At 47.8% G+C, this 21,115-nt stretch overlaps 1 protein-coding gene across 1 annotated transcript; it reads right to left on the reverse strand.

The window, feature by feature from the left end:
* Nucleotides 1–9,860: 9,860 nt before the first annotated feature.
* On the reverse strand, nt 9,861–10,590 carry LOC149327171 (uncharacterized). Its single transcript, XM_089563439.1, has one exon. The coding sequence runs from the start codon at nt 10,566–10,568 to the stop codon at nt 9,861–9,863; it is 708 nt and encodes a 235-aa protein (XP_089419565.1). The 5' UTR covers nt 10,569–10,590.
* Between the last annotated feature and the right edge of the window lie 10,525 nt (nt 10,591–21,115).

The raw sequence follows: 21,115 nt of genomic DNA on the forward strand, positions 1-21,115 counted from the left end.
CATTCGATGCTGATGAGAAGCAATCGGTGTACCTTTGAAGAAGACTGCGTATTTGGTCTTGTCTGCTCCGGGGTAATGCTGGGTTGATGTCGAACGTGGGTTGATGGCCTTGTTCAGATAGTTCTGCAGGTTGGTCGGGTAGGGCAAATACGTCTCTGATGTCTGCCAGCTCGTCGAGGAAAGCGATCGTCGTACCTTTGTTTAGATGCCGGTATTCTTCGGTGAAGTTGGTTAGCAACACCTGGGCTCGGCCATTTCGGATTTCGGCGACTCCCCTCGCGACGCCCAATCCTCGATCCAGGAGTAACTGGGTGTTCCCCTCGATAACACCTTCGGCATTTTCGATGTCTCCAGTACCTATGCCGACGAGAACACTTGATCGGGGCGGCACGCTCAATGTTTCATCGAGGACGTTTAAGGCAACGTGATGAGTTGCGCTCGTCGCAACAGGTATGGCTTTTTCCGTGGAAAGCTTGATCGACTTAGATCGAAGGTCGATGATCGCCCGATGTTCGTTCAGGAAGTCCATTCCCAAAATCACGTCTCTCGAGCATTGCTGTAGGATCAGGAAGGTTGTCGCATAGGTTCTCCCATTTACAGTAACTTTCGCGGTGCAGCGTCCTGACGGCGTAATCAGGTTGCCACCTGCGGTGCGGATCAGCGGGCCATCCCAGGTTGTTGTCACCTTCCTGAGTCGGACAGCGAGTGGGCCACTCATGACAGAGTAGTCAGCTCCCGTGTCCACCAAGGCAGTAACCGCGTGACCGTCGACCGTAACTTCAAGGTCACTTGTTCGCGTTCTGGTATTGTATGTTGTCTTCGGTGTCCGATCTCGGCTTCGTCGAGTAGTGAGGCTGCGGTGGGCGTACTGCGACGTTACTTCACTGGGCAGCGGTAAAAGCTTCAAGTCTGGCCGCGTCGTCGTCGGTGTCGTCGTCGTCGGTGTCGTCGTCGTCGGTGTCGTCGTCGTCGGCGTTGTCGTCGTCGGTGTTGTCGTCGTCGGTGTTGTCGTCGTCGGTGTTGTCGTCGTCGGTGTTGTCGTCGTCGGTGTTGTCGTCGTCGGTGTTGTCGTCGTAGTTGAGGCATGGTCTTGAGTACTCGTCGATGGAGGATCTTTGTCATTGCGCTTAGAAGCAACCTCACCTCCAGAGGCTGCTTTATTTAGTTTAACCTTCGTGGGCTGGGGGAGCTTCCACGCACGGCGTAACCTCGGCTAGGAGAAGCAAAGCGCGGGGACGATGGCGACGGGGAACGTGATAGGCGGCTCGGCGATGAGTATTCTTCCCGACGTAAAAACTCCTCGATTTCGGCTGGTCGCTGGCCGGGTCGGGGTCGTGGAGCGTCGTAAGAGAACCCTCGGATGCCCAGTCTTCTGTATGGGCAGTGCCGGAGGACGTGACCGGCTTCGCCACAGTGGAAGCATAGTGGGCGGCGCTGGTCGGGAGTTCTCCACTCGTCGCATTTCCTCGGCTGCGCGCGTCGCTCGTAGGACGGGCGGGTTGGGGCGAGTGGGCGGCGGTCCAACGCAGCTGGCTGAGGGCGATAGGGGCTTGGGTCCCGTCGTCGAGGTGCAGGACGGCGCACAGCTGCGGCGTAAGTCATGGCTGGGGGCTGCAGAGGCTGCGTGGGTGTCGGCGTCACACCCAAGGCCTGTTGAACCTCGTCCCGGATGACGTCAGTGAGCGATGAAAGTTGCGGCTGCGTTCCCGTTGGCAGCAACCGTCGGAGCTCCTCTCGCACAACTTCACGTATAACCTCCCGCAGGTTATCATTGTTAGCGGTGTCCATGCAGCTTGCTGACAAAAAGCGCTGCTGGCGGTCATACTGGCGGGCTCGGGCGTCGAGAGTTTTCTCCATTGTGGATGCCTCTTCTACGAATTCAGCGATGGTTTTCGGTGGGTTGCGAACGAGGCCGGCAAATAGTTGCTCTTTGACTCCTCGCATAAGCAACTTCACCTTCTCTTCTTCCTTCATGTTCATATCGGCACGCCGGAAGAGACGCTTCATCTCCTCAGTATACACTGCAACGGTCTCGTTTGGGTGTTGTATGCGAGACTGTAGCAGTTGCTGGGCTCTCTCCTTTCGCACGACGTTTGTGAAGGTCTTCAGAAGCTGTTCCTTGAAGGTTTCCCAGTTGGCAAGGCTGGCTTCCTCATTCTCGAACCAGACTCTTGCTGGTCCCTCCAGGGCGAAGAAGACGTACCTAAATTTCATGGCGTCGTCCCAGTTGTTGAAGACAGCCACACGGTCGAACTGCTCCAGCCATTCCTCGGGGTCGGCGCCAGGCGAAGCGTCGAAGGTTGGTGGCACCCGGGGCTGCTGCAGAATGATTGGAGTGGTCGTCTGGGGCAAGGTCATGATGGACGTTGGTACTTGCTTTCGCTTCCGGGTAGGGTCCGGCAGGGTCCCGAACTCAGGTGCGTCCCCTTGCAGGCGTCGGCTTGCGCGGTGGACTGGACTCAGGTCCTGCGGTAGATGACTCAAAGGGCTGGCGTCTCGACTTGTAGGGGGTGTCCGGAACATGGGAGGCTACCCAGCACCTCCACCAGATGTCACGTTGTAGTGACGGCAGTCCAGCGGTCAGGAATACACCAACAAGACTTGGAAACGAAGCTCTTTATTTGGGCTGACTTGCGCCCTCAAAAGAACTGAATCACTCGGCGGCGGCGTAAGCAACAAACGTGCTCGTCAGTCGTCGAACTATGAATGCCCGCCGCTCGCGGCATCGCTCAATTTAAAGCCGGCAAGGAAACTTCCAGATAACAGGTCAAGATCTTCTACGGTAATCTGGAAAAACCTAGATGCAGCCTTTTATGGCTGCGAACAATCGAGATTAGTCTGGTCGCTTCTCGCGCCACGAACAAAAGTGATAACGACCCTTTCCTGCTGCCTTGAGCGTGAACGAACGAACACTGCAATGATACGTGGCAATATTCTTTTTTATGATGTATAAAATATATTGTATGTGTAACTGTGTCTGTGTAAAAAGTCTTTGTCTCAAGCGTTTGACCATCTTCCTATGTCTGTTGCTGTATGCCATGTAAAGGTTGGTCCGGGGGTCCCTCAAGTGATCTGCGATCACTTTTTACCCGGACCTACCCACAGCTATGATGTAAATAAAACAAACTTCAAACTTCAAACATTGTTAATTGGAGAGACAAGGGAGGGACCTTCGCCTTGCAGTGTTCCTAACGGGGCTAATGATGATGACAATAAATAAAACATTTGGTGAGTTAGCCGGTTTGATCTCAATGCAAAAGAGAAAAAAATGTGGCAATGGCATTGTGATCTCGTGCGGTGGCCAGAGAAGATGATCTGAAAATTCAGAAATGAACTTTCAGAAATGAATTTTAAGAAATGAACCAACTAGCCTGGCAAATCTTTTTGCAAGATGATCTGTTCGCGTCGCCAGTGGCTCGAATCTCAGTCGCGGCAATGTTTTTTATTCTTTTATTTAATAAGTGTTCGGCTCGGTTACATCGATGGCGGAGACACGGCTCAACCAACGAACGACCGCTTAGTAGCTGCATCGTAACAAACTTTCAATTCCGTCCACTCTGCCCACATGTGTACACCTTAAACCGGTGAAATTCATGGAGTGTTTCGTTTTGATAAAATTTTATTAGCGGGCCTGTCTTCTCCACACACTTCTTGAGATTTTCAAAATAAATTCATGCAACTGTCGCATACGGGACGATGAGCATTGGCCCCGAACTCCTCCACTGTAACCTGTGGCTCTTCCACAGGGAAGTGCTTTGTCAAGCCTCAGAGCTGCAGTTTCAAAGAGATTGTCACCGCTTGAATGAAGGATAACAAATAAAAGGGACGAGGTCTTTATTTTCCTCACCCAGTAAAAGACGTTAACACAGACTGTCCTCGCTCCTTTGGCCACCTAACTATTTGTAATAAATGTGCCAGTTGCTGGAGCGCAGTCTGCGATCGGTCACTCAATATTACCATTGTAAAGATGAGGTAAAGTGGTACTACCGCACCCCGGTTGTCATTATATAAAATTGCTTTGACATTATATTTGTTATGTAAGCTACACAGTTGGGGTTTGATTGCCCCGGCGTGCACTTTTCAGGTTTTTACACTCGCGGAAAAAGATACCGGACCCAGGTAATTTTGCTTCATGTGTCTTGACTCCGCAAGAAGCTACAGACACCATTGAAACCATTGCCAAAGGATTAGAGAAGCGTTTCTCGTCTGCACTACCTTTGCTCTCCGTGTGTGTAGCGTCACTGGATCAGATTAAGCTTGTCCCTCAGGTTACCCTTTCAGAACTTTCGCCTATAGTGATGAGGTTGCTATCAGCTGCTCCTGAACCTGATAGGGTAACGTCAAAAATTATAAAGATCCTCTTTGAGGAGTGTCCTAACTGTTTATTACCGCTAGTTAACTATTCCATCAAACATGCTTGGATTCCTCCTGAATGAAAACTCGCCAAAGTGATTCCTTTGCCTAAAAATAATGGCGGCGGCTATACTCTGGAATATATTAGACCTGTTTCATTGACATCCAATGTGGTTAAATTAATTGAAAGGGTCTTGCTCCTACGTGTTTCGGAGTTTGTGGATAGTGAAAATATCCTCAGTCACTGTCAAATCGGTTTCCGTCGAAAATGTTCAATATGGAATGCCCATGTTTACCCCGAGAGTCGAATTCTTGCGCGGCGTCAAAAACTGCAGGCTGCTTTGGTTACATTAGATGTAGCCAAAGCTTACGACAGTGTGGAACACACCATATTAATGCAAAGACTGCAGACTCTGCAGTTTCCACACTACTTAATTGCTTGGATCTCGGCGTTCCTACATAACAGGCAGTTTCATTGCACACTCCATGGTGTCAACTCTAGATGGTATAAACAAACTAGAGGTGTTCCTCAGGGGGCAATCCTTTCTCCCATACTCTTCAACATTCTACTGAGCTCTATTCCCAGTCATCACGAAATTCGCACGTTCGTTTATGCGGACAACATTGCATTTTTCTCGGCTGCTCCTGACATTCAATCTCTTTACGTGCGTCTGCAATCGTACCTGAACTTGCTTGGGAGTTGGTTGGGTGGCCTACGACTCACCTTAAATGTTAACAAATGGGCTATCCTTGTTTTTCGACTCCAAGATCCTGTTGCTCTGTCTCTAACTTACAAGCGACAAATTATTCCCCAAGTTCAGTCTTTAAAATATATTGGTGTCATTTATGACGACAAGATCACATGGCGCTCTCACATTGACCATGTTGCAGCGAAAGGCACTCGTGCTCTGGGCATGTCGCGTAGATTAAGCAATCCCCGGTTTGAAATGCGGAGAGATGCACTTTTAATGATTTATGTTATGTACGTCCGACCAATGTTAGAATTTGGATCAGTGCTGTTTTCTGGTTCAGCTGCTTACAAAATTCGCCCGCTGGTTCTTTTAGAGCGAGAAGCTCTACGGTTGTGCCTTGGCCTCCCTAAATTTGTTGCTAACGACGTGCTTTACTTTGAAGCTCGAATTCCACCTTTAGAATCCAGATTTAAGTTTCTCACTGTTCAGACATACCTCATGATATATGACTCAAGTTTCCACCGTTCCTCGTCTGTGTTTTGTTGGCAGCCGACTTTCTTTTTTGGAATCCACTGGCCTCGATTTCATACACCGCAGGTAGTACTGGTACAAACTTTACTTCACCCGTGAAATGTACTCCTGTATGACATACTTCCGACACAAAACAGTGGGTCTTCCGTGAAAATTGTCTATGATGACAGTTTCCCGAAGAATGCAAAACATTTACCATCAAGCATTTTAAACGGATTATTAGAAGACCATTTACAAAGCCTACCTGTTTCCATCATGATTGCTACTGAGCCTCCGAATGTGATGAAAAGGCAGGAGTGAGAATATATTGCCCGCTTCTGGATTGGTCTTTTTCTGTGCGTCTTCCGGATTTCACCCCAATTTTCCAACGGAGTTTCTGGGGGTCGTTCTTGCTCTTCGCAAACTAGACCCTTCTTTCTCCGCAGTGGCAGTCATTACCGACTCACTTTCTTTGTGCTCGTCCCTTGCCTCAGCTACGGATTCTCCAATCCTCAACACCTTCTTATCATTACTTCTTCCCCATTTGAGCGTTTTACATATGATATGGGTACCAGGTCATAGCAGTGTGACAGTCAATGAAGTGGCTGATACCCTGGCAAAAGCGTCCCTCAATGGCCCCGTGCTACCTATCCTCCCGGCTACAGCGTACATCACAGCAGCGAGGTTTCGGAGAAGCATTTTGTTAGGCATGACATCTGGATCAATTTTGAGATCTGACAATTTTTTGCATCTTCAGTGTTATAACGTCAAGACCAAGGCATGCCAGGGAAATGGGATCGCTTTATTCCAAGCAGGCGTACATATATACTGATAGGTGACGTCACACGGTTCGCGCTCAGCGATGGTCGCGCCAGATACACATGTGGGCGTGTCGGCCGACTTGCTGCGTTATCACACTTTTTCCCGCTTAATTTAGTTACAAGCCATCACTCAAAAGTTCTGGGGTATGTACCAGTCTGGTTGTCTTCGCACGCGAGCACTTCTACGCAGCGCTGGCTCCTCCCCTGGTGGTGCAGATAGTGTTGGCGCAGATAGTGTTGGCGCAGATAGTGTTGGCGCAGATAGTGTTGGCGCAGATAGTGTTGGCGCGTTGGCCAAGGGAGCCTCGGACTGCTCCTGCGGAGCAGGCTCCACCGTGGCCGGCTGGGTTGATCCGTCCGGCGTGTCAGCTGCGCCACTGGCGGGCTCCAATGGCGACAGTGACAAGTCCGTGTCAGGCAGGGATGAGGACACTTCCACCGGTCGGGTTGTCTTAGCACCCACATTCTTGGGCGGAGGAGTAGAGCTGGGGTCGGCGTGCAGAGGACGCAGGTGATCGGCATGCGTGAAGCGCAATCCATCGCGCACTTGCACCACGTATGTCACAGCACTGACAACCTGGGACACCACACCTTCTTCCCAGGCAACACTTTCACCGCGCACAGTTTTCACAAACACACGGTCGCCCACAACAAACGCGCGCTCTTGCCCACGAACCAAATCGCGTTGTGCCTTTAACTGCTCCTGTTTGTGTTGCATGGTCTTTGCAAAATTAGGCTTGAGTAAAGAAAGTTTGACGCGTGGCTGACGCTTCAAAAAAAGTTCAGCGGGTGATTTGCCCGTCACACTACTTGGTGTGTTACGGTAAGCCATGAGGAAGCTATCAATTCTTTCTTGAATCGTCAGCTTCGTATGTGATGCCTCGCTTTCAAGTACCTGCTTCAGCAAAGCCTTTTTCACGGTTTGTACAGTTCTTTCTGCAGCCCCATTGGATGCGGCATGATAAGGCGGGGTACGCACGTGTTTTACACCGTTGGTGCTCAGGAAGTCAGTGAACTCCGCTGATGCAAACTGTGGCCCGTTGTCGCTCACCAATACATCAGGCAAGCCGTAAGCGGCAAACACACCCCTAATCTTCTCAATGGTTTTTAATGCAGACGTTGAGGGCATTGGCCATACTTCAATCCATTTTGAGAACGAGTCTACCAGTACGAGGAACACGTTTCTTTCTTTCTGTGCAAAATCCACATGCACGCGTGACCAGCTGTGCGCGGGGTATGGCCAAGGGTGGAGAGGGACCGGCCTGGACGCAGGTTGAACTGCTTGGCAGATTTTGCATCGCTGCACGTACTGTTCAATCGCTAAATCGATCCCGGGCCACCAGACAAAACTTCGCGCGAGCATTTTCATGCGGCTGGTCCCCGGGTGCTCCTCATGTAGCATGGTTAGCACACGTTCCCTCAGTTGCTCCGGAACTACAACTCTTACACCCCAGGTTACGCACCCCTGCTCCAGCGATAGTTCGTCACGGCGATCATAGTAAGCTTTTAAATCGTCTGCACAATCTCTAGGCCACCCGTTCAACGTGAAGTGTGCCACCCGGCTCAGCGTTAAGCTTCTCTGAGGCTTTTGCTATCTCGACAGCTGTCAGCGGAAGGCATTGAAACACTGACAGACATTCGGATGCCTCGTATTTCGCGGGTACCGGCTGGGGCAATCTTGACAAGGCGTCGGCCACTTCTGCATTTTTTCCCTTCCTAAACTTCAGTCGGTATCTAAGCTGCAAGCATTATAGCCCAGCGCTGCATACGTGCGGCCGCCATAGTTGGAACACGTTTGTCGTGCCCGAGGATACCAAGTAATGGCTGGTGATCTGTGTATATGGTGAATTCTCGGCCGTACAGGTACCTATGAAATTTCTTGAGTCCAAAAATTAAGGCCAAAGCCTCGCGCTCACACTGTGCATACTTTTTTTCTGCTTCTGTAAGCGTACGCGACGCAAATGCGATTGGTTTCTCATCGCCCTCAGCCGTCTCGTGAAAGATAACTGCTCCTAAGCCATATGACGATGCATCGCAAAGCATTGCGAGCGGTTTCCTGACGTCATAGAATGCCAGCACCCTGCTGCTGGTCAGTAGGACTTTCGTATCATTAAATGCATCGCTACACTGCTTCGTCCAAGACCATTTGTGATCTTTCTTTAACAGCCGATAAAGCGGCTCCGCTACAGTTGAGGCGTTCTTAAGAAATTTGGAATAAAAATTCCACATGCCCAAATATGCTTTAAGCTCTGTCGCGGTGGTCGGCTCCGGTGCTTCCAAGATTGCCCTTTTCTTGGCGTCCGTAGGGTAAATACCTTCTTCAGTTACCGTGTGACCCAAGTACGTGACCGATTTCTGAAAGAAGCGGCATTTGTTCACATTGAGAGTGATGTTATATTCGCTCAAGCGCTGCAAGACACGCTCCAGTGTCTTCTGGCAGTCTGCCGTGTCATGTCCAGTCACGATCACGTCATCGATGTAACATCCCACGTGCGGGATGCCATGAAGCACCTCGTCCATCATTGACTGGAATATTGCCGGCGCACTGGCCACACCGTAAGGTAGGCGTTGGAATTCAAACAACCCGAGACTAGTGTTTACAGTCAAAAAAGGTCGGGACTCGGGAGTAAGTGGCAATTGCTGGTATGCCGACGAAAGGTCTAGCACACAAAACACCTTCCCTCCTGCTAAAGCAGTGTACAAATCCTCCGGTCTGGGTAGCGGGTAATGATCTGTTTTCAGTGAGGGATTTACGGTTGTCTTGTAATCCCCACATAACCTGATACTGCCGTCTTCTTTTAAAACCGTGACTAGTGGCGTTGCCCAGTCGCTGCGCATAACTGGCTGCAGCATGCCTATTTCGATTTGCTCCAACAGTTTCTGCTCGACCTTTTCTTGCAGTGCAAACGGTACAGGCCTGGCGCGGCAAAAACAGGAACAGTGCCCGGTTGCATAACAACCTTTGCTTGGAATTTCTGTATTGTTCCTAATCTGCCTGAGAATACGGACGGGTACTTCTGCTTTAGAACCGCCACTCTGTCCTCGAGTGTCACCTGCCCAATTTCCAACCAGTCAAGTTTCAGACGTTCTAGCCAATTCCGTCCAAGCAGTGCTGGTAACCGCCTTCCGTTGTCCCTTACAACAATGACAGGTAGCGTCATGCTCTGATCTTTGTATCGAACAGCCACGTCACACTGTCCTTTAAGTTGTAACTGCTCCCCAGTATACGTGCGAAGAGACATTTTGCACGGCTCACATTTTAGGTGCGAAAAGTGAGACTGGTACACTTGTTCTGGAACAATTGTGACGGCTGCTCCCGTGTCAATTTGCATATTCAGCGTGCGCCCCTCAATGTTAACGCCCACTTCATAACACGATTGGTTTGGGTTAACCAATTGATACAGTTCATTCTCAGAGTCTTCCTCGGAACATTCGAGGGCATGCGTCCGTTTCGATTTCGCCCTAGCAGCCGGACACATATTTCTCAAGTGACCCACTTTGGAACACTCGCGACAAACAGAGTTTTTGTACCAACAAACTTCCGACGATGTCCCCTCCCGCATTTTTCACATTTCTCGCTCTTGCTGCCTTGACCCTTCTGGGGTTTGGCTTGCCTCCAGTCTTGACGCGGTCGGCCTTTCATGACGTGCACCGATGCCGTTTGCTCTCTTGAGCGCATTTGCGCACTGTCTCGCACTGCTAGTTCCCTGTCCAGGGCGATTTTGCATGCGCTCTTAAACGTCAAGTCTCGTTCTGCGAACAGAGTACGCTGAGTCTCTTCATCCCGTATGCCGGCAACCAGCCTGTCTCGAAGGGCATCTTCCAAGAATTCGCCGTAATCGCACTTCCTGGCCAAGTGTTTAAGTTCTACAATGAACCCTTCGACGCTTTCCCCCTCTTGTTGCATGCGTCTGTTAAACTTGCATCGCTCTGCTATGACGGAGCTTCTGGGGCAGTAGTGCTCTTTCAGGAGACCTTTAACTTCTTCATACGACTTTTCTCCCGGTGATTTCGGCACCGTGATACTTCTTAGTACTTCATAAGCCTCCGGGCCTATCACTGTCAAGAAGACGGAGAGGCGCTTCTCATTGGCTATGCCATTTGCCGTTAAAAAGTGCTCAAACCGTTCCAAGTACGACTCGAAGTTTTGCGTTTTAGGGTCGAAGTCCGATATCTTCCCCACTGATGGCATCTTGAAAGATGTACAGAAGTTCGCTACTCATCTGTTTCCTCCGAAGAGCTGTCCCGCTCGGACTGCTGTGGCCGCTTGAGCGATGCTGTCCTGCGAGGAGCACAAACGTAGCTGACGGCGTCCGTGAGCGTCTGTAGGCGGTAGTCGTACCCCAAGAGCACGTACTTTCCCCGCGAACGCTCGCTGGACGAGGGTCCTGCTCGCCTGCTGCTCGATCGGCCGTAGCCTACGTAGGCGCGTAGACCGCCTCGTCGCCAATTGTTATAACGTCAAGACCAAGGCATGCCAGGGAAATGGGATCGCTTTATTCCAAGCAGGCGTACATATATACTGATAGGTGACGTCACACGGTTCACGCTCAGCGATGGTCGCGCCAGATACACATGTGGGCGTGTCGGCCGACTTGCTGCGTTATCACATTCAGTATCCGTGGAGCAGGAAATCATGCCATTCACGACAGCTTCAAGTCTCTCTAACTAGGCTGCGCTGCCGGATCCCCCCCCCCTTAAATTTTTATTTGCACAGAACCATTTTTTGTTGTTTTGTCGACGCTTCACCATGATGAGACGTCGATATTTAGAGCAACCACTGCAACAGCTTGGCCTTAGTTTGATCAGCCCGATCATATTGTCATTTGGGGCCACCATTCTTGGTTACAGCCACAGGTCTGTTTTTACCACCATTCAAAATTTTTTTACTAGAATCTAAACGGTTACCTTGCTAATATTTTATTCTTTATTTATTTATTTATTTTTACACATCATTACAATTTTTTACTTTGTTTTCTATTCCCCGTTACTATCATTATTATTTTCATTCATTTATTTATTTATCAACTGCCTCTGCTAAAGATCTTGCAGAGTCCAGCTCCTGCGCGCGTTATGCTTGTCCTGTTTCTTTTTAGTCTTTCTGCTTTCTCTTGAAGATTCTCTTCCCCAGCATTCTGCTATTTCTATTTGTTACTTAATTTATCTATTTATTTTTCCCCAGAAAACAAAACCAAACAAAAAAATCCCGAAAACTCTCCATGCACCTCTCTTCTTGGCCGATCCCCCTCTGTGGGTATGCGCCATTCTATGAGGCGATCAACATCAACATCAACGCTAGTCTGTTGAGCGGCACCGTTCGAACAACGACTGTGGCCGTCCACATGTAGATGCGGCAGAATACAAAAATACCAATGCCTTTGCAATTGTGGTTGTGAACGAGAATGGTGACCACATCGTCTCGGCGACAATCAAAATGAAGACCTCTGAAACGGCAGAAGAGGTGGCTATAGCCCTCGCCCTAGCACATACCCAAGGGAGCATCATCCTCAGCGATTCCAAAATGGGTATCAATAATTTCGCTAAAGGGCGAATTACAAACACTTCCCTTAGAATCCATAACGCAACCAAATTCTCACCGAATTATTCCGAATTGATATGGGTCCCAGCCCATTCGGGGAATCCGGGGAACGAGGCAGCCCACAATAAAGCCCGAGGTTTCGTCGACCGGGCAGTGGATGAGTCTGGCTCCCTGAATTTCACGAAGGACTCAATGATCACATATCATGATCTCACCAATCATTTTAAATTAGAGAGGAGAATTTTCCCCCCTCCAGACAAAAGACTTACTATAGAACAAGAGGTTATGTGGCGTCGTCTACAGACGAGATCGGTACGCACCCCATCACTCCTCGCGCACATTTATCCAGATCTTTACAACCCAAATTGCAAACACTGTGGCCAACGTGCTACCTACGATCACATCCTGTGGGACTGCAAAATAGAGCCACCTCCGTGTGATCTAGTTACAGCTCCTTCTCTCGAGCGGTGGGAGACCGTGCTGGCTAGCTCTGACCCCAGAACGCAAGTTTTGGCCGTGGAGTGGGCTGACAAAGTCGTCGAGGGCTATGTACTCTCGACCACTTAACGCGACCTCTTGCCAAGCTCTTCCCGGCGAATAAAATGTTTTACAATCAATTAATTGTGACAGTCGCCTCTTTACAGTTACAACATCTTCCCTGGAGTTTGCTGTGGTTTATTCTCCATCTAACTGCAGCGAGTGCCTTCAACGCGTTCTGTTTACCTGTTACAAGTGCGTATTTAGCTTCTCTTCGAGGGAGCACCAGGACTGGCACTGGTGGCACCAGCACCTTGGTCAACCAATCGACCACACGAATGAAAAGCACGAGTTCCAGTAGTACTGCAGTAAGGAGGAGCTGCAACAAGTGCACCAGTGCCTGTACTCCAGCTAGGCCAGCTGTGCCACTGCTGTTTGTGCAGGCATGACAGTGATCTTTATGAAATAAACGAGTTTACATGGCTCCATAGTGGACACCTTCTTATAAGCTTAGTGCTGAAAAAAAAGCTCGGGGAGAGAAGTAAACATAGTAGCGCTGCTACACCTGAGCTCCGAGGAAGAGCTTCAAAAAATCTAGTCTACTTGTTAATTTGTTTAAGATGACACTGCAGTAGACGGAGAAAAAAACAGCATCAAAACCGCATAATTGTTCTGCATCTACTCTCCTGCACAGACTGCACACTGGCAATGCCTAAACACCTGCAAGGCAGCACAAAATGCGCATCTTGGCATCACCTGATCTACTCGAGCCGTGCCACTGAGGCACAACGCTTGGCACGAGTACACCCGTACTTTTTGCTTGAGCACGAGACTCATATCAGCGGCCTCTGCAGATGGCATGTTTATGGTTTATTGAAGTTTAACGTCCCAAAGCGACTCAGGCTATGAGGGACGCCGTAGTGAAGGGCTCTGGAAATTTCGACCACCTGTGATTCTTTAGCGTGCACTGACATCGCACAATACACGGGCCTCTAGAATTTCGCCTCCATCGAAGTTCTGCCGCCGCAGCCGGGATCGAACCCGCGTCCTTCGGGTAAGCAGCCGAGGGAGATGGCATGTCTTTCGACAGCGTTGCTTCGAGTGGTATTTCCTGAAGATACAACAGCTAAGAGGCTAGTGGCAATAAGACTGTTGTTGAATTTTTTAAAGGCGCTCTCAAACACCTAAGAGCATAAAGTAGCAAATCCCTATTTGTGTTGCGAAGAACTGAACTGAGACAAACAACACTCTTCTACATCCACCAGAGAAGCAACAATCATGGGCGGAAACTCGCGAGCCCTCTCCGGCGACTTTTTATTGCGAAAGAAATACTGCTCACAGTTTGAGCCCTACAGCGTAGCGCGGCGGTGGACACGTTTGACCTTAAGCGGGACCTTAGACGTGACGTCATACTAGCTGCGAAAAACCAGGGCCCCAGCTCGGCTCGTCAGTGTAGAGCGGCGGTAGACACGGCGGGCGGTGAGCCTCTGGCTTCTGCCACTAGAGGCGCTGCGGTAGGAGTGACGTCACGCCATCTGTGGAAGAAAAGGGCCCCGGCTCGGCTTGTCAGCGTAGAGCAACGGTAGACACGGCGGGCGCTGAGCCTCTCGCTTCTCCCGCTAGGAGCGCTGCGGTCGGAGTGACATCATGCCAGTTGTATAAACAGAGCCCCAGCTCGTGCCGTCGGCGCAGAGCGGCGGTAGACACGGCGGATGCGGGCTGAAGAAACGGATGAAGTTGCTTTTGTAATTTCCGGACTTAACCAAGGTGAACCTCTGCCAATTTTTTTTTTCATCCTCGGGCTCTTGTCCGTTTCATGCCTTGAATATGTCGCATGGCTTTTGCAGAGCACCAGCGTGGCTCTGGCAAGTGCTCTCCAGAGAGCAACGTAGGAGACAGGTGGGCCACCTTGGGTGACGTAACCTTGCGGCGTCTTCACAACCTTCCTCCGGATAGTGAGGAAACTCGCCCACATTGCAGCCGTCAGTTAAATTAATAATTGTTCGCCCGGGAAGAGCAACCTGTTTACACAAGGCTCGCCACTGGGAGCACCTGCCATCGGAGACAGCGTCGCATCGCTTAAATTCTGCACCACTGCGCCAGGAGGGATATGAGGATTATCAGGTATCGTATTTAAACCATTACGCTATCCCTTCGTACCTTGAGGGGCAGAGCCCAAGTGTCCCGTCCAATATTTTTTTCATCAAGTGTGCATGGTTCTTCCATCGCGTGTAACAAGCGCACTCCGTATGCATGGGGCTCCAATTAGCTCTGCATCACCACGTGGCTTGGCCCGCATGCAGCCTCCACAAGCTACGCCATTGATTAGGAGCAGGGCTTTGGTTGACCAAATCCACAATAAAAGCAGCAAAGTAGGCCGTAATGGTAATTCAGCATGGTGGTGATGTTGTATTCTCACCATAACTTTCGCAGGTGTTTTTTGTGATAATTACATTCACCATTGAAAGAGTAATATTATTTGTAGGTGTTTTATTTCAAATGGATACGAGAACTTTCGTTCTAACACGAAGATGTGATAAATGTGTAAAACAAATGACACGCGTTAAAACTGATCAATATCACTCACTGAGGCGTAGAGCGCCGACCTTTCATTGTGCAGAAAATGACAAGAGGAGAGCACAGGCGCGCAGACGGTGAGATTCGAGCGTTGACTTGCGATAACTCTTCTGCAAAACACATAAAAATTTTGCTGTTGGATATACACGAAGGGTCGTTCTTTAAACTCCCGCGGCTTCATCCAGAGACACACAGCATAAAATGAAAGTGTTGGGGATAAGAGTTTATGGCAAGTACCTAGTAACCTGTGATTGTTTGATGACATTGCCTTGCTATACCTTTGAGGATTTCAATTCCAAAACAAGATCAATGAGTTAGAATGGTGTAGCCGTATGCGGGCCCAAAATTATGTGCAGAATACCATAAAAATGTTTATATTCTTGTACGGGAACAGATGTTTACAATTGGTAGCGAGGTGCTGGATGTATTCAGGGAATACATCTACTTGCGGATATGGATCAGGAAAGTGAATGAACTATAAAAATAGGGTGGAGCGTAATTGACAAGTTCTCTCAGAGCATGAATGACAGTTTACCAATATCGTTCAAGAGAAAAGTATATAACCGCTGTATCATACCGGTACTCACCGATGGGACAAAAACGTTGAGGCTAACGAAAATAGTTCAAAATAAGCGCAGCCGGATATGTAAAACAAATTATTTGTATGACGTTGAGAGGCCGGAAGAGGGTGGAGTGGGCTACGGATAAACACGTGCGAGTTAATGACATCCTAGTCGAAATCTAGAGGAAGGACTGGGCTTGGGCAGGGCAAGTAATAAATACGAAGACATGATGATTGATGGTCCCTAAGGGTAAAAGAGTGGATTCCGAGGGAAGAGAAGCCTAGGAGGGGATGACAGTGAAATTAAGCGGCGAAATGAGATTAAGAACTTTGCGAAGATCGGTGGCCGCAACTGACACCGGAGAGGTCTACTTGGACAGGCATGGAAGAGGCCTTTTTCCTTCCTGTGCGGTTTTGAACACAGCATTGTTTTTCGTTTTATATTCGATGTCACACATTATGCGCTCTAAGCGCAACGAGCAATGATCAGCAAACCTTATTTGGTGAAGTAAATATGAGCCTTAGGCAATCCATATCGCGGTTTTATGCGGCCTTAGTGACACCCTCAGCACGCAGGGAATGCAAGCTGAACCCATTGTACTTATCTTAAGGCACTTAATGCAAGAGACGTGGACTGCCCTCCTTAGATATTCGGGTGGCTAAATAATAAATAATTTAATTAAAACCTAGTGTTCCATTAATACGTACATGATAGTGGGAAACTGGAGTAGAAGCTTCCTTTCGGCAGCTTCAGAGGGCCCGAAGTCTCCAGTCTGGCAACGGTAGCCTTCCGAGGAAATCTCGAGAATGTCTCTCCCGTTCGAATCGGCTGGCCTCTGTGCTGACTGATGCTAACGAATACACCTGCATAGGACGCGAAACTCTTACTTCTGTTAACAAAGGGCCCGCCAACTCATTACTGCTGCTTCATGGATCTTTCAGGAAAGATAACCAGCATATTGTACGATGCTCTGCAACGACACAAACGTGAGGCCGTACATTTACGGGCAAATTTTTCTAGTCACTAATACGGCTGCTAACCATTCCTTCCCGTAAAGAAGCAGTTATTTTCCGGTTTTGTGATAGTTTGGCTTTCACAAGAAAAACATTATGAAATGGTAATGTGAACGCTAAAAAACCCGCGCCAATGCGGATGGTAGTCTGCTTCCTCTATCGAGGAACGGCTCACAGCTTGCTTACAGATAGGATTTTATCGAAAATAACAAAACGAAAAGTAAAAGAGAACAGTTAAAGTTGCAGGAAACACTAAGTTCTTGTCTTATTATCCTCCTGGTGACTTATATCAATAGGTGACGGGCTGGGATAGGAATGAAAATTCTGCAGTTTCGAAAAGCAACAAATCCGTAAACCATCTTGCAGGTATGTCATCTTTTTTAAAGTGGTTGCTTTTTCTAAAACTTGTTTTGAATAATAAAAAATCAATTGAAAGCTTTTAGGATCCTAAGCACGCCCATTTTTTCTGATGATTCAAGAATAGGCTAAAAAACACCATGGGAATGTTTCTGTGTCCATTGCACCTGAATTTTCTCTCATGGGTATTCTTTCAAGCGCCTTTTGTAGAACGTATCGGTTTTCGGCAATGTCTCCAAATTATCCGTTTAAAATTTCAAGTGGGAACGAAGCCTTAACGCTCAGGCTAGCAGCATTAGCTTCCTTATAATTGCTGAAAAAACGATGAAGATGGAGAGAGGTTAGATGTTTTCTGCCACGTGTTTCTGTGTAGGCGATTTTAGGAGACAGGAAACGTGACGCTCTCCATACCTTATGATACATGTTTTCAGAGCATATGAAGATTTTTATGACAAACTACCCGTTTACTTTAAAACAGTTGTTTATTACGAAAAAAAATAAAAATTAGTCTGGAAAAGATTAATCTCACAGGACCTCGATTTTACTCCTCATACAAACACGCCCGTAAAGCTCACATTGCCGCTTTCATATTGAAAAAAATTCAGCGTAGTGTAATGAAACCAATTTCAAGTAATCAAGAAATTAGTGCGAATTAACAAAACATAAAAGAATATTCTCCTCCAAGCCTGGTAGATATGAAAAGCATAAAGTATAAAACAGTAGTTTTAATTGAACAGGTTCATTCGCGACATGAACAAGCGGTTTTAGATCATCATTACATATTATCAATGGTTTAGTATGCTTAACTTTGGTAACCAGCCTTTGCAACTGTGAGACCACTTTTAAAAGGAACAATGATAAAAATGGGGAATACATTGATGGCAGAGCCATTTTACTTGTCAAGCTACCCTGTACAAATATCAGTATTGATGAATGTATCATTGCAAATCGTGTCACGGTGCATAAAGGTGGGGTGAGAAATATTTGAAAAATTAACAAATTAAAGTTCGATAAGGTTTCTATTGCTTGTTTACAAGGAGTTTAAAAGGTAACGCATGATGGCACTGCAACAAATTTTTGACACTATATACCTAGGGATTTATTGGCTCCGGAGTGGCTTCTCGACGGTAGACCACATTCACCCCATCAGCAATGTATTAGTAATCCTGAGACCGTAAGCAGATTTTTTTTCTATAAAACTTTTAATGGTTACAGGAAAACATATTATTCGATAAAAAAACCGGAACTCATGAAGACATTGCGTATGCGGTGGTTAACGAAGGTATGAACCAATTAACACAGAAACTTGGGCTGGTCTGAATGAATTTAAAATCATACTTCCTAGCGCTTATTTGCGCACAAGAGAGAAAAGAACACACACGCATAGGACAGGCGCTAGTCTTTATCTACCGTTTATTGAACAAAAAACATGAACTAAAATTATTCTCAAGTTGCTGAGAATCATACACGTGCAGTAGTGGTGCCGCGCTTAAGCTACGATATTTCTTGATTTGCTGATACAATTTGATCCTTGTTTACACACAACGCTTCAAAAATTTCTCGTTCTGATGGCGTTTTCACTGTGGCTATTACGCACGTTTTCTGAAAAATAGCTGAACAGGGTATAGGATCACGGTATAATATTTTAAAACACCGTTTGCAGATGTCAGCGAGATTCCTCCTAGCTGATACAGATCTCGCTGCCAAGCGGTGCTCTCTCAGCTGTTCATTTAAGCGTCGATCTGAATGTTCAATATATGACTTGCCCCAAGTGAGTGAAATTTCAGTGCGGCATTGATAAAGAAGGATAAATTCTCTACGCAGTCCATCTGTCATTCTGTCTAAAAAAGAGATATTGTACCTTCAGAGAAACTTTGAGATATCGTACCTGCGCGTGCGTGATTCTCAGCATCTTGAGGAGAGTTTTTTTTTCCATATTTTTTTTTCAGTAAACGTCCGCTGGACTGGCGTCTGTCCTGTTCGTATGTATTCTTTTCTCCCTTGTGTCCAAATAAGCGTTAGCAATTATGAGTTCGTTAAAAACATGGCAGAAAACCTGGTCACATATGGTTACGGAAAGTTGGGAGCCGAATGTTTTGGCTGTAGAACCTGCAACATGACGGTGGCACTCACGCACTTGTTACTGCTTATGCAGGTTGTTTCCATCGACGCTGGTTCGGGAATAGCCCATGCTGAATTCTTCGCTGCCGATTCTTGACGTGTGGACGCGACCAGCGGCCCAGACTTACATTCGGCGACACCGGACTTCGAGAGGTGCACCGCATGGTTTGAATATTCGACTCTTTTTTGGACTTCAGCGACAAACAATGTGTTAGCGGCGGTGAACTTCAGCTACAAATTCATCGGAGTGGCACTTGCTCAGCGGGGTGTGAAATAGGCAACATGACGGTGGCATTCACGCACTTGCTACTGCTTATGCAGGTTGGTTCTTTCTACCATGTTCTTAAAAAAACATATTTTGTACTGCCGGTTCCAGCCCGTATTGTTTTTTCTGTTGCTGTAACTCGGACACTTGCATCACTGCGGTCGAAGCGTGTGCACGTGAAGCGAAAATTTGCTCTTTTACGAGGTGCTGTGTTTTATTTGTTAATTCTGTTATGTGGTAGGGATATTTAATTGAACCCGGGACCAGGCAAGGAACTAACAGATCTGTTAGAAGGCTATGATGTCAAAGTTGACATCTATTGAAGCGACACAAAACCAACTTGCACTTGATGTAAATGCCCTTAAAACACGTCTTTTGTCTATGGTGACAGGACTTGCAAAAATTGATGTTATGGGCGTGGCTCTAACCGCAGTTGAGAAGCAGCAACACCAGATGCATGAAACTTTGCCAAGAACTAAAGAAAGAGGGGCTAGCCTTGAAAGCTGAGAGAGGAGGTGCAACCTTTTGTTTTACGTTTTTGTGGACACAGTAGCAGATGTGAGGGCGATAAAGACACAGTAAATTGATTGCTGAATTGTGTAAGGATCTTCTTGGACTAACCAGTGTTAACGATGAGCGTGCACATAGAATAAGTACCTACCATGTTTACAAAAAGCATGCGATACTTGTGACGTTTCCTTCGGTTGATGGGACCCTGAAATGATTTCTACAATCATATTCTATTGCAACAGCTCTGCAGAGGTGATCTCTGCGAGTATTCTAGTCCGATTCAAAAAGCTGCCCGTGGAACCAATAATTTACCATAAATTTTTAAAACTTTCAACCCAGCCGATTAGGGCGACGCCTCACCGCGCGTTTTTCTCCGCCCCAGGCCAGTGACGTAAACTGGGCAACCTGGGCCATGGACTGGGCGACCCTTATCATTGCCTCTGCCCACTGCCGTAACGGGCAATTTTTGCACTAATTCATCCACAACTGAGCACTGATGCTGCTTGAAATACTATTTTATTGATCACTTAATATTTTTTAAAACACACGTGTACAGAGGTAAGAATCCAGCGCATTTCTTGAAAGTAATGTAGTACTTCCGGTGGTGAAGGAAATCCGTTTGCTCACAAAGCACGTGTCCTCGTCAGATCTTTGCGCCCGCCATTGCAAGTTTCCTAGCTGCGGCTGCTGCGCCGACAAGTTCCTGCTGTCGTCGTCCTGTGGGTCTTGGTATGGCGTGTGCTGATAAGGCTCGAAGTCAATCTAAGCGGTGGCTGCACGCAGCCGCGCTTCGAGCTCCGCATCCATGCGTTCGAGCAGCTAAGCTAAAGCAAGGAACACATTTGCGAAAACTTCACCGGGAAGCCGTACCGATCATCGCTTGCGAACTGCCGCCCCATAGCAAGCAGGGACAAACGGAGCGGTAAGCATCACTGCCCCGCTCTACCCAAGTTCCACCCACAAAAGGTGTCCCACTTCGCCGCCGTGCGGCAGTGCCTGAGCGCTGCTGACAGTTCGTGACAGTTGCTGGCGCTGCTGACAGCTGACAGCCGTGCTGTGCGGACGCATGTTTAGGTGCTCCTACGATCACGCGTGGAGACCGGACCGACTGTCGACTGCGAGAGCGATGCGACTGCATAAAGTAGATGAGTACTTTCTTTTAATATTTTTAAAGCAGGAAGTGTTTAGTTTTTAGGCTGTTAGGGGAAGTGCAGCAAAAAGAATAGAATTTAGGTCAGTGACCTATAATCGGCCGAGTATATTGTGGCCGGCAGCTAGCGTATTTCAGTAATTATTTGTGCCTTAAATATTTTAGAA

The sequence above is a fragment of the Amblyomma mixtum genome, chromosome 10 (genome assembly GCF_055824585.1).
Source record: "Amblyomma mixtum isolate Tamu chromosome 10, ASM5582458v1, whole genome shotgun sequence".
NCBI lineage: Eukaryota > Metazoa > Arthropoda > Arachnida > Ixodida > Ixodidae > Amblyomma > Amblyomma mixtum.

What these genes read in the sequence shown, in the direction of transcription:
- LOC149327171 (XM_089563439.1), bottom strand. Translation starts at nt 10,568, where the DNA reads ATGCCATCAGTGGGGAAGATATCGGACTTCGACCCTAAAACGCAAAAC.